This window comes from Limulus polyphemus, unplaced genomic scaffold (assembly GCF_000517525.1).
Source record: "Limulus polyphemus unplaced genomic scaffold, Limulus_polyphemus-2.1.2 Scaffold3491, whole genome shotgun sequence".
In the NCBI taxonomy this organism is placed as follows: Eukaryota; Metazoa; Arthropoda; class Merostomata; order Xiphosura; family Limulidae; genus Limulus; species Limulus polyphemus.
The window spans coordinates 1-15,081 of NW_013669101.1; the positions used below are offsets into that span (position 1 = coordinate 1).

The 15,081-nt window shown below is 33.7% G+C and overlaps 1 protein-coding gene and 1 long non-coding RNA gene across 2 annotated transcripts; both read right to left on the bottom strand.

The window, feature by feature from the left end:
- Positions 1-5,157: 5,157 nt before the first annotated feature.
- Positions 5,158-9,513, bottom strand: LOC111088286. Its single transcript, XR_002612852.1, has 3 exons — positions 9,503-9,513; positions 5,834-5,972; positions 5,158-5,409 (listed from the first exon to the last, which is right to left on the bottom strand). It is a non-coding gene; the product is annotated as an uncharacterized LOC111088286 (long non-coding RNA).
- Positions 9,514-9,988: 475 nt separating this feature from the next.
- On the bottom strand, positions 9,989-13,384 carry LOC111088285 (ATP-binding cassette sub-family A member 3-like). Its single transcript, XM_022397963.1, has 3 exons — positions 12,949-13,384; positions 10,893-11,074; positions 9,989-10,006 (listed from the first exon to the last, which is right to left on the bottom strand). The coding sequence occupies exons 1-3, from the start codon at positions 13,235-13,237 to the stop codon at positions 9,989-9,991; spliced, it is 489 nt and encodes a 162-aa protein (XP_022253671.1). The 5' UTR covers positions 13,238-13,384.
- Between the last annotated feature and the right edge of the window lie 1,697 nt (positions 13,385-15,081).

Here is a 15,081-nt window from a genome sequence, read left to right on the forward strand (position 1 = left end):
GAATTATAGCGTTTGTTATAGCGCGACTGCTAAAATTAAGTGTATCGCAAAGTTGTATTCAGAAAGAATAAACCAGTTTTATTTAAGAAAGGACTTGTATCGGTAAAGTGTCTTCGGAAAGAATTTTTACGGAAAATTAACTAACGAACGGAGACGTAACAAAAACGAGAAGACACAAATTATGATTTAGAAAAGACACGTTAGACTCCCCCACTCAAGACGGCTTTATTATTCTAACAGAGTGATTAACTTATGGAATACCAGCGAAAGTACCCGGCTTCGTTAGGGCTATGTCAGTGTGTGTATTCTGAACATATTTTAGCATAGAAGAACAGTAGAAAATATTTTAAACATTTTTATTTCCCAGAAACATAAAAACACTTATTTTCTCTATGTGGTTTTTTCGCTAGCTTGTCTCATTAAAAAGATGCGCACCCGCATGCGTGCACGTACGTAGCCTACGATAATTATAATTTAACATTGTCTCCTTATCTAAGAAAGGATATTCATTTATTGCAAAGCACTCACAGGAGGGTTGCTAGATGATTCCAGGAGTGGAAATTATCTTGCAAAGACAAAATTATGAGAACTTTAACTTATTTTATCCTCGGAAAATATTTAAAAGAAGGTTAAGAGGTGATTTTATTGAGACTTACAAAATGATTCCGAGGGTAGAGATGATAAAGGTGACTTACTGCTTTGTGCTAAATTCGGAAGATAATGAATTGATTTTATTATACAATAAGTATTATTATAAATTGATTTTATCATACAATAATTATTATTATAAATTGATTTTATTATACAATAATTATTATTAATATAAATTGATTTTACTATACAATAATTATTATTATAAATTGATTTTACTATACAAGGTGTTATTTTTCTAAAAGGTGGTTGGCCTTTGGAATGGGTTACCTTCAGATGTTGTAGAGGCAGTACATTTAAGTGAGTTTAAGAAAAAGCTTGATAAGTATATGAGTGAAAAGGGCTGGCTAGTTTTAGTTTAGTTTTGAGGATGAGACAGCCGAGATGGACCAACAGGTCCCATATTGTCCCAAAACGTTATGTTAACATGTATCTTAAGTATGATAATAATTTATTCTTTGGTAAGGTCCAAAAAATAGCAAACCCACAACACTCAAAATGTACCATGAAGGGTTTTTAAAAGTTGATAAACTACATTTCGTGTTTACTCTAAATAACATCCATAGATAAATCTTGATTGGCAGTACGACTTCATTGATAATTAATGCAACAAAGTAATTACTAACAAATTATCTATAGTGATTTACGTTTAGTCCACATTCTTCTCAGCTTCAGATTTTGTGTCCAAATTAAAAGAATTACTTAAGTAAAACACCTTATTAACAGTTAAAAACAAAGGAACAGGTTTACAGTTTTTTGCTTCATCTCACTACCTTTACTGTTAATGTTAGTATGTCAATACTTCAACACTGTGGACTTTCTTACCAGTGTTCCAAAGACCACAATACATGTACTTCTGCAGAATCATATCTCTTTCCAATATTCTCTTTGTGCAGAAAATGCTACTCTTCCCTGAACATCACATTCTGCGGGGTTCTTGAGAATATACTTGTTAAAAATGTATTTCCTCGTCTTGCTAATGTCATCAGTCAAGTATTTCAGGGATTTTTAAATATAAAACATCTCTTTCAGTGAGCTTTTATCTCGATCCACTGCGAGTCCGATGTTATAGGGCTGTTGTTATGGTTTTTAGCATAAAGCTACCCAAGGAACTATCTGTGTTCTGTCTACCATGGGACACCAAACCCCAGATTTTAGCATTGTAAGTCTGTAGACTTTACACTGACCACCAAGAGACTTTCCTTGTATCTGTCCATTAATATATGTACTCCACATTCACAGTACATGGTTAACATCTTTTGTAGTTTTTCTAAAACTCCAATCAACATCACATAAAGATTTGACTCAAACTGTCAAAGAGACTTGTTAATTTTCCGTTTAATATTTAAATGGTAATTTCCAACACACTATATTCACCGTACTGGATAGAGTTTAGAAAAAAAAAGAGCAACCATCCCTTTTATACATAGATGTATCTGCATATAAAACTATAAATGTGTAAATCTCACATTTTTTGTCTGGTACAGAAAGTTCCAGAGAAACTAGACAATCATGTGTGACAACGTTGCATTATTTTGTACTTAGACATTTTGAAGAATATAAAAATCTACTGTGCTTAATCATTTGTGGCTTTCCTATTAAACTGTTCAATTAATTAAATGTAGCATATACACTATACAGTCACGGCTATAGTGAGAAATTTGAAAATTTTGATGATTTTCTGACAGTTTTAACTACAGTGGTTTTAATAATTGGCACAACAAATCAAAACTATAGAAGCTACGGAATATTCTAAAACGCTTAATATTGTATATATATTATGTACAGGATAATAACATTAAACTTGAGGTAAAGCCTGTCGAAATATTGACATGGCGTCAAACTGAAACTCCTGTGGTCCAAGGCTAAACTAAGTTTAATATTGGAAAATAGTAGAAGTATTACTAACTATAATATGACTTTAATTTCCACGAACAGCCAGCTAAACAAAAATAACCAGTTTCTTATTCGCGCCCACATCTAGAACTTAGAAATATCTCTGGTTTTTGTCGCTGTTTGGTTGTTGTGCGCGACCTGAGAGGGTCAGCCAGTCAGGTCATCTCGACCTTATCCGCCCCCTGCATTTGTTTGATTGCCACTGTAGAATATTTTTCTAATTACAACATGAGGTTCAGAGATTTTGGGACATATCCATGTATAGTAAAAACTGGATTTTTACAAAATGCCCGCGTTTATTTTATAGTGTCTGATCGAAGCGCTACCTATAAAAAGACTTGAATTATACAATGATTATTATTATAAATTGATTTTATTATACAATGATTATTATAAATTGATTTTATTTTATTATAAATTGATTTTGCACTGCCTCAGAGGTGGATATATAATATACCAGTGATTGTGAAAATTATGTAACGTTTCTGATATTTTATGATCATTTTCACGAGAGTGAAAATCGAGAAATGACAGTCACCTTATAATTAATGTTCTCGGAAAAAGTTGTTGCACCTTCTTCACTAGTAAATATCACTCCACCTAACACAATATCTGGAACACTTCTGTAAAATTCTAGAAGTGACGACTCAGACGAGAAGGCTGAAAAATAGAGAATACACATTTCACCACTTGTACGAGTTTAAAATTTAAAGGTAACAGACTATAAACAATATAAAATATTGTCACTAATCTTGAAGGTTTCTTTAAAATATATATATATAGACAAGCTCCCCTTATAGACATTAAAATCTGTTAATAGATCACTTAATATTAATCAGTTTGTCCTCATGAAATTGTTTTATTTATTTTGAAAACATAATTAGTCAAACTAAAAGAACTAGTAAGAAAATTATAATAAGTTATGAATTATTAAAAAAATATTAAAACTTCAAGGTTTTACGAATGGGTTAAAACTTGAATACTTACCCTTGATGGTATAGTTTGATATAGAAACTAACTTCAAGGATTATGGATGGGTTAAAACTTGAATACTTACCTTTGGCGGTAAAGTTTAATTTCGAACACACAATGTTCATTACTTCATGAATATGTGCAAGGTTTGGTGCATAGGCCAAGATCCAAGTAGTGGATTCATTTTGTGATATTTTAGTATTTGTCCTGTTGACTTTCAAGAACTCTATTTGTGATGATTTACCCATAGGCTTCAGGTTGGCAGGTAAGCTATCAATGCTGAATGGTGGGTATATTGTCGAGTTATTAATAAGTTCTGAATTTACTCTCGTTCTTATGAACACCAAGAGTAATGCAAACATGGTTGGAACACCAAGTTCAAAAACAGTCACCCACGGATGACGTAACTGAAGTTTAAAGTTCTTACACAAAAGAAGACTAAATTGTTTCAGTCTTATCATCTTGGTAGTGAAAAAACCACAACTGTCTTCACCTAGAAACAAGAAAAAATGAGTATTTTTTTTTTTGCAAGAAAACTATATTTTTCATCCATCATTATAAAAAAAAACATATTAGGCAATAACTAAAAAATGTTATTACTGCATACAGTAAATGTAATATATATATAAGATGTGGATCAAGCTGTGAGTTAAACATATATGGGAAATCTTAAAGAGGAAACCACTGGTACTCTCTAATTAAATAGTCAGTAGTTACTTTAGTAGTTATTATTTCTTGTAATCATAGGTATTGTGGAACGTAAATTGATTTTATTATTCAATAATTATTATTTTAAATTGATTTTATTATACAATAATTATTATTATAAATTGATTTTATTATACAATGATTATTATTATAAATTGATTTTATTATACAATAATATGGGAACTTGTAATTTTGTACCACCACAAAAAGCGGGTAATCCTCCACAGACTGCCCAAAGGTTACTAATTTCAGGTTTCAGATAAATAGTGAAAGAATAAAATGTCTTTCTGTTTCTTTATCGTGTATTGAAGTATATAAACATACCAATCATTTTTTACCTTCTTGTATTAATATAGTATTATTCTAAATTTATCAGGTATTAATTTATCAGGTATTCTGAACACGAGCACTTCTAGCGATCCATCGAAAACACACACCAGAAGTTTTCTAATAAGATCTAGTGCCAGAAATACGACTTCTAGTGATCCATTGAAAACACACACCAGAAGTTTTCTAAGATCTAGTGCCAGAAATATAGATTTTCAAAGGTAAATCAATAATGCAAACTGAAAAGGTAAGTATCTTCTGAATTTCAAGAATGAAAAAAGTTGTTTCTTATTTAAAGATATAATATTTTTAAAATTAGGGAAGTTAGAAACACCACGTACCTTTTGTCTAAAGTACATTTGCAATGAGACAAGTTTGATACTATCTTAAATATTATACACATTGTTAAAATACAGTTGGGATGAGTGACAGAGCCAAGTTTGATACAAGTTGTCATTTTAAAACACTTCTAAAGTGAGAGGAAACAAAATCTATTATCTTCAAAATATTTTTTTTTATTCTTCTGAAACTGAGTTTCAAATGCATTATCTTTAATCTTCTCAAAGTTTTTTTTTTCAGTGTTAAATATTAATGACTTTCTTACTTTCAGTCGTCTTTCTTTTTCAATCACAAGGTTTTTCACAATGTTCAGTGCTGGATAGATGAAACTCAAAATCAAAATCAACGGGAAAAAAAACTGCAAGGCAAAAAGGAATGGATCACTCTTATAGGGGGGGTAGGGATATCGTTGCATCTGTACTTTAAAGGAGTCGACAACACCCGAACCTTTCACATATTCTGCAATAGCCATGACAACAGCGTGTTGGATGGTCAGAAATCCTTCTGCCATGTACCCTGTCAAAAAAATAGTCAAAATGTGAGATATTGGTTCAATAACCTATGACCAACTGTTCAGATTTCTTTGCATATACCCTAGTAACATGTAAAGTTTATCAAAAGTTTGTATACAGAACCAAATAAATACATGAAAACAGGAAATTCACTGTCAATGTCAACTTGTTGCATCAAGATTAACACTTTTTGCCTTTGTATTGTCCACTAGGGGTCACTACCAATAAATAATTTAGTAAAAGTTGATGAATTCGTTAAAAGATTCAATCACCGTTTTTACAGTTTCTTACGTAAGTTAATTAAGACTGTTTATTACTAACTTTAATAAAGCATGGTAACAGTTAAATTACTTTTAATCGTTTAAATGTTTTTTTTAAACAGTAGTAAATCAACAGAGAAACACTTGTCATATTTTTTTTTAAAATACCTGGTTTGGCACCCCATGTATTTTCTTTCTCTCTAGGGCCTACTAGTTGAAACACGGGAAACGTCAAGTCAGTTTTCCAACTTCCCATTCCATTACCTACCCCGTTCTTCATGTATCGAGGTGTTGATTTTAATCTTATCTGGAAAATTATTTTAAGTATATTTAACACAAATCTACAGCTTCTAAAACAGTTTTCGGAAATGCAGATCAAAAATAGCAGTAATAGTACATTTGCTGTTATGTTAAACTTATATTAAAGTTTTTCTTCATTACCCATTCAAGCCGTCTCCAGCCATTATTAGTCTCAAAGTGGGTTCCTCGTCATCGAATTTGAATACATAAACTATGTTTAACTAACGTATAGATAACTAGTATGAAAATAAGCATCAGCTTTCAGAAAATATTCCCACACACACCCCTTCAACAGACAGCATGTTTACGCACAAACATTTCTCTTTAATTAAAAAAATCATCTATCACCGATCATCTGTAAATGAGATGTCGCATTAACACACAATGATGACTGTCACACTTCTCCAATGTAGATGACGATAGGGGGTGTCTGGCACGATGAACACAACAAAATATTTTCACAAATAACATCCTTCTTCATAAAGGCATGTATGTATCTCCCTTTACAGCGTGCAGATACCAAATTATATATGATGGGAAAAAAAACCAAAGACAATTGTACATTTTACAGAGACATTCATTTATTCACTACCTCGGTTTTGACGGTAAATGCATCATCGTGGTCGTGAATAAATGGAATTTTTGTTAAATGTACAATTGTCTTCTGTAATTATGGAGTTTCACCAAGTACTGACAATTTCAAGCTACTAGAAACAGTTAATAATCCATATGACTGACTAACTATAAGCCTGACATATTGATAGCACAACAAGCTCTCTTATTAAACATACGTAGAAATGTTAGTAATTAAACGTGATAAAAAAGGACAACTTTATTCTGAGACAAAAAAAAACAGGTAGGAAAGTCTACAGAATCTTTAATCATTACTATAACAAGTTATGAAGCAAAACTTAGAAGAAATGTGCTCTTTCACTGCCATGTTGAAGGTTTGTTTTTAAATACAACTTTATCTCAGAGCCCAAAGAATAATAGAAGATTCAGCAAGATATTCTATTCTGAGTTTCCTGAGATTGAAATAAAGTAAACTACAATGTTCCAGCAGCAACTCCACCCATAAAAATAATAGGTGTGGTCTCAATGTAATCATTAAGGAACAAAGGTAGCTAAAAATGAAATAAACTTAACAGATTTCTTGATTTTGGGGTGGATAACAGTGTCAAAGATGCTGCAGACTTACAGGGAGATTTAGATCATTTGATGCATTGAGCCAATACGTGGCAGATGATGTTTATCTATCCAAGATGTAAGGTGATGCATGTAGGTTTTCACAATTCAAATTATTGTTATAATTTAAATGGGAATACATTAAATACTGTGGTTGATGAAAAAGATCTTGATGTTGTGATTGAAAAATCACTTAAGTCATCAAAACAGTGTATTGTAGTTAGTAATAGGGCTAATAGGATTTTAGATAGCATCTATAGAAATATTGAATACAAGACAAGGGATATTATTGTTTCACTGTATAGATCACTTGTAAGGCCTCATTTACAGCAGAGTGTACAGTTTCGGGCTCCCTTCCTCAAGAAGGACATTGAATTGTTGGAGAAGGTTCAGAGAAGAGCCACTAGGATGGTACCTGGGATGGTGAGATTATCCTACGAGGAGAGACTAAAATCTCTAAACTTGTTTTCTCTGGAGAGGAGAAGGTCAGAAGGGATTTGATTGAAGTGTTTAACATTTTTAAGAGTATTGATAATACAGAGCCATCAAACTTTCTTTGTGTTTAGCAGTGACAACAATAGAACAAGGGGTCATAAATTCAAATTTTGGTAGTGTAGGAGTCGTCTTCAGTTTAGACAGAAATGCTTTTAAAACAAGGTGGTTGGATTTTGGAATGAGCTGGTGGTGGAGGTAGAAGATTTAACTGAGTTCAAGAAAAGATCGGAAGAATACATGATTAGTAAGGGAGTTATAGTTATAGTTGGGAGCTGGAAGGGAGATCCTGGATGGGCTAATAAGCTCCTTTTTTGAACCTTTAAAATTTTTTGAAATTTTTTTTATGAAATCACGTGCCTAGTGAAAACTCGTATTTCTGGCACTAGATCTCAGAAAACTTCTGGTGTGTGTTTTCAATGGATCACTAGAAGCCGTATTTCTGGCACTAGATCTCAGAAAATTTCTGGTGTATGTTTTCAATGGATCGCTAGAAGCCGTATTTCTGGCACTAGATCTTATTAGAAACTTCTGGTGTGTGTTTTCAATGGATCACTAGAAGCCGTATTTCTGGCACTAGATATTTTCAAATACCAGATTAAGTGTGTTATATTAAAACAAGTTTGAAACTTTAACAGATCAATACAGCCCATATCACCATGTCTGATGACGTACATCTTGACAATAGCCCTAGAGTGTAGTTAACAATAGGGGATAGGGTTTGAGAAGTTCGGGATAGGCATTAATCGGCATAATGATTGTAAAACATGTCAACATTACTGTTTCTGCGTTTACTTTCACTGGCCTCAGAAATCACACGCAATTGGTATGTAACTTTCAATCTTTCTATTTAAATAAAAATTAAATTTCAAAGTTGTAAATTTCGTTAGTTTTCCACCCTATATATTGCTATTGCCCCCAGGCATTTTCAACTCAGTTCATCACTGCTTCTCACTATCATGTAAAGTTCAAAAACATATTTTAACTTGCTATTTTAGTCATTTTTCATTCCAACAGTAAACACAGCCAGCTTGGTCTGGAGATATTTTGTGTTGGAAAACAAGGTGGATCGTTTCGCAAGGGGCACCCTTTGCTCCACCATGATATCTAGGGGTGGCACGTCACCCAAGACATTTGGAACCAAATCATTGTGAAATCATCTCGCTTCATTTCATAAAGATTAATTCACAACCATGCAGAGTGACGAAAACAAGAACAAGAAGAGAAAACGTGACAACGAAGATGCCGCTGCTGAAATTTCGATGGCCAAGAGGAGTAAAATGAAACTCTCGAGCGTCGTTGATTACTCGTGCCATTCGGTTAAATGTAATAAACGTCAATTTTGGTTTGGTTTCTAATTTTTGTATATTTTGTTTATTTGTTGTTGTTGTTTGTTTTTGGGGGGAGCGAGGGGGAGAACTCGGTCCCGGCCGAAGCTTAGTGGCCGGGCATCCAGACCCAGTATTTGGGCAAATATTAATACCCGTGCATCCCTACTTTTCATTACTGTCTGGAGAGTAAAAATTATATTTTACAACCTTTTATATATAAATATGTAAATAGACAGATATAGATATACAGCTTTGATTACTCATGAAAGTAGAATCACCCTTACCTTTAGAAAAAAGTGTACTGATCAGAAAACAGAAACAAATAGTAGTAAGGATGTACACAAAGAGCAAAAAGAAAACAAGAAACGGGTTGCTCTTATCCAGCACACCAATCCCACGGGTCACCTTGACAGTCAAAAGGATAGTAATGATGATAATGCTAATAAGCAAAAATAACAGGTACTTGGTATACCACGCTAACCAGTGTAGCCACGTACTCAAGCCCATCATTTTCATTGATTCCTGTAACATTATAATTAAAGCAAATATATATAGAATAATTCAAGACATCCCTGGAATAGGAAATAATGTACAGAAATACAAAACCTCAAGCTTATCTTGAGAAAGACGAGGATCTAAAGCTATGCTGTAAAAACTTAAGAAGGGGAGTTTAAATGTAGAATAATACTTGTAGTTTACACAAACTATTAAAAATACGATTTTCTTTTTCCTATCTGATTATTGAACACACAATTTAACCTATTGTTAATAATGAACCGAATCATTAAGATACACATATTTTAATACATAAATATTGATTTAACATGAATTATTAGGAAGTACATTATATCAAAACAATTTTAAATATGTAAATCGTCACACAATAACTACAAGCATTATAAAGCAGCAGTGGAACAGAATGTATAAGAACTATATTTTAACATTGTTTGGCTTTATGTAACAGCTCATACCAACACAAATTATTCAAACATTCACTTAATCAAATGTGTTCATATCAAGGATTCAGAATTACCTAGAAGAAAACAAAGGAATATGGATCAACTTGCGGTACCAGGACCATCCAGAAAGAGACTTGCAATAAGTCATACCCCAGCCATGGTAAGCAAAATGTGGTGACTTTGTAACAGGTGAGAATCCGTGAATGCAAGGGACAGTAGAAAAAGCCATCCACATGCTCCAGTCAACAGTACACAACATAATAAAAAAGGTATCTTCATCTGAAAAAGCAACACAAAGTCACATGTTGTTTCCACAACACATCTATTCAACTGTCACATACCTCAAGCACCTAAAGAATCAAATGAGGAGCCATGTTATTTCATATAAATACATATCAGTCAAGTCACCAGACACGATGCCTATGAATTTCTGTGGGATCGGAAACTGTGGCATTATTTGGACATGACGGTCTCAAAACAGAGCATTCTGGAATGGGAGAACAATAGGGGTTAATAACAGGCGTGGCTTGAGAAGTGGATTTCTGGGTCAGGTGTGGGTTTTGAGAACAATAGGGGTTAATAACAGGCGTGGCTTGAGAAGTGGATTTCTGGGTTAGGTGTGGGTTTTGAGAACAATAGGGGTTAATAACAGGCGTGGCTTGAGAAGTGGATTTCTGGGTTAGGTGTGGGTTTTGAGATTATTATAAATAAAAACTAATAGTAATACATGTAACATAAAATATATTATTATAAATAAAAACTACTGGTAATACATGTAACATAAAACGAAATGTTACTTCCTACCACTAGCAACCTACCATCAACGGAAAATACCAAGGTTGAGGAACCCCATATTCCCAAAGAACATCCCATTAATTAGGTTTAAATAAAAGTTACACAACTCAATAAAACATTACTACCTCCTGAGAGTCTGAGAACAACATTTGTACAAAAACCTACCATCAACGGGAAATACCAAGGTTGAGGAACCCCGTATTCTCCAGGAAAAACAGCTTCAATGTACAGTGCGAGTACTGTGTATAAAACAGCATCAAGGAGGAACATTAGGAAAATTAGCTGGAGTGTGAGTGGATCATCGGGAGATGCCGAGGTTGAAATATTGTCCCATCGAGCACCAGCACCTATAACGACAACAAAGGAAAAACTGGTTAATTAATCCATGTAAACCAGTGTTACTACAGCAGTAATATAGAAGTCCATTACAGTTCTCTCTCTCCCTCTCCAAACTGAGATGTCATGACATGTTCTCTTTCTCTCCAACGAGTCATGACATGTTCTCTCTCTCTCCAAACTGTTACGAGTCATGACACTAAAATATGTAAATCAACATCTCATAGTTAGTATGTTTAACATCAACATTTTCTATAATGAATAACAGACACACACACACAAAGCTAAAAGAACCTAATGATACTACCCTCTGGAGGATATTAAAGAAACTAAATTCTTATTGCAAGATCTTTTTTACTTCTGCACAAATTACACTTAATTTTAAATATTTACCCTAGTAAATTAGAGGTGAATTATTTCATGACAATCTAATAAGTTAAGTTTCCTGCAAGAGGTGTATAATTTAAGAGCTAAAAATCAGCAGTGTAGGTGAAAGCACAGACAGCAACATACATACATCACACAAGACAAAAATCTGGGTACCAGTTCAATAAGGTACCTATCGTGAACAACCCGAAGACTTGTATACATTTGAAACTTCCTAAAAATGATATTTTCACCAAATTACCGCTGGCTTTCCATAACATTGATATTCTCACAGTGTCGGAAATAAGTGGTACAGTCACGTGTTTTGCATATTTAACACTATAAAAAGTTGACGATTCTTTTAGAAAACAATAATATATATATATACATAATGAAGTTTGACATACAAGTACTAACATCCATATTTTCCATAAAGGTACCTGACGTCATAAGAACACGTATTTTCAATAAGTCTCGATAAAAACCCTATAACCCGAGCAATTACAAAAGGTGGACCTGTCTTCTTCAGGGGCAGATAATGGTTTGTTTGTGCCCCTGCACCTTAACAATACTTCTATAGCAGTGTTTTTCCACAAAATCAGATATCTCCAGATGAGATCCGCTTACTCCTCTTGCGAACCTTTCCACAATGGAAGAGTCCATTAGAATGAAGGGGGATTAAACAGGTTAAACGGAATTGTTACGATTCCACTTTTCTCATGAAAACAGCTGTTGATTTTGGGGTTTAGCGTATAAACATCTGACTTGTGAGCAATCACCAGCGTCAAATTATTGTCGCTTAACTTATTAGGGGTAAAAGGTTTTTTTCGTTTAAAGGATTTTTCTTTCGTTACCACAGTCAGTTTCCATTGCTGTCCTAAATGTACTGTTGCGCACGCTTTTCCAATTCCAAGGAAAACTATGAGACTTGGTACTTCCAAATGCTCTGTTATAAGTTGAACAATTTTTCTATGTTTTTCTCTTTGATAAGAGTGGCCATATATTCCGCTGATGAAGTCTTGAAGATGCTTTAAAAATCATTGCACTTAGCTTTTATGCGCTGGTCAGATGCAGAGACGGACTGGCCATTGTGCCATGGCACGTGGACCCCCTCCTACAAAATGCATGGGTCATACATGACTGTCAGTGCTGGTGGGATGGTATGGGCTCTAACTCGTAATGAAATGGCACGGACCCCAAAAAGGGCCCAGTCCACCTCTGGTCAGATGCAGAGACGGACTGGCCATTGTGCCATGGCACGTGGACCCCCCTCGTACAAAATGCATGGGTCATACATGACTGTCAGTGCTGGTGGGATGGTATGGGCTCCAACTCGTAATGAAATGGCACGGACCCCAAAAAGGGCCCAGTCCACCTCTGGTCAGAGGCATGTTTATCACATGATTATGTAATACTAAATATAAACTATATATATATTAACTAGTGTTAATAGCAACTTTTTTATAAAGGTAGTTAGACTTTACTTAGCTGACCAGTTTGGTCCAATGCTACAACTTACCAGTTCCTTCCCACATCGCCAACTGGATGGAACTAAGAGCCAGGGCAGTATTGGAGAGCAAGCATGTGGTCAGTTTCTCGGTGAAAGTCAACTCATTATATCGGGGTTGGATGAAGAAGTAAGGAATGAAGGCAAGAAAAAAAATAATTCCTGCTCCTGCTGCTGCCGAATTAGCTGAAAATACACATAGGCTACTGTGTATTCTTGTTTTTATCTGTAGAAGATCACACTTACTATTAAAAGTACCGATTAAATTAGTTACACGTATCAATGGATAACATACATGCATGTATATTAAAAGTACCGATTAAATTAGTTGCACATATCAATGGATAACATACATGGATGTATATTAAAAGTACCGATTAAAAATAGTTGCACGTATCAATGGATAACATACATGGATGTACATTAAAAGTACCGATTAAAAATAGTTGCACGTATCAATGGATAACATACATGGATGTACATTAAAAGTACCGAGCACGTATCAGTCTGCACTAATAAATATGTAAACTGGGAATCTTGTATCCAACACGTATATTAATCGGCCCTAGATAACGTTTCTTCAATAACACAGATCTAGCTAACATGTTTTTGTTTTGTTCCAACTAATTCTGTGAGTGTTTTTTTTCATCATTTTTTGAATGAAGTGATATATAAAAGGACGAGTACTTAATTCATAATTTATACGCACAACAAGACATGTATACGTTTATTTTGTTTTTGTAGAGCATACTGGAAGGATTTAGATATTTTGGTAATAAAGTTAGAAAAAGAAAATAAAAAAAAGACCTTATTGTCCAGATCATAATAAATACTTTTTATATCAGCCAATGTTTCGCCATTGCAGATTTTTCACGGATAGTAGCACAAAACTATAAGCTGCTGCACTGGTCACTGACCCCTCCACCTGTTTAATGCAGGATTCTAGTTTTTTGTGAGAGGAGGTAAGACATCGTATCGGAAGTTAACGTTTTCCTGAACTGAAATTGTATTTCCTTTAGATACTTACCTTCTCTCACATTTCCCACCCGTCCTCCCCATCTCTGGTAGGGTTTGGTTGGAAACTGACCAATCTCAAAGCGGTTAATACTTGCAAGATTAGAGAGGGGGCTAGTTATAATAGGGGTAGTGCCACATTCCTATTGGTGCAGGGTTGCTGCATAACCACTTGCGTGTTAGTATGTAGATATTTCACGTCAACATACGTGAGGGTAAGCGGGAATATCAAGGTTAGTGACAAACACAAATTTGTGCCAATAGAGGGCAGTAAAAGTCAAGTAAAGCACTGTGTGAAGTGAGAAGAGTTAGGTATCTATCGGAAATACATTTTCAGTTTAGGAAAATGTCAACTTTTGAATTATGCAGGCAGGCTTTACTGCACGGCAACCCGGCCAGATATTCGGCTGCAGCCAAAAATTGGGCTACCTGGTAATACTTGGCTCCGGCCGAATGTCGAAGTTAAAAACAGCTGAATCCAGTCAATTGGAAATGGCATCTAAGCCCTAATCTTTGTGGCAACTAATGTGGTACTGAAAGTTACAGTCAATAATTGGTTTAGTTAAAAAAAGTGTTTCCGAGCAACAAAGACTGATCGCCCACTGAAAGTAGGGGGATTCAGTAACATAAAATATGGTAATACATTATATTATTATAAATCAAAACTAATAGTAATACATGTAACATAAAATATATTATTATAAAGACAAACTACTGGTAATACATGTAACATAAAATATATTATTATAAATCAAAACTACTGGTAATACATGTAACATAAAATATATCATTATAAATCAAAACTAATAGTAATACATGTAACATAAAATATATCATTATAAATCAAAACTAATAGTAATACATGTAACATAAAATATATCATTATAAATCAAAACTAATAGTAATACATGTAACATAAAATATATCATTATAAATCAAAACTAATAGTAATACATGTAACATAAAATATATTATTATAAATAAAAACTAATAGTAATACACGTAACATAAAATATATTATTATAAAGAAAAACTACTTTTTATGTTACATGTATTACCGTAACATAAAATATATTATTATAAAGGTAATACATGACAAACTACTTTTTATAATAATATATTTTATGTTAC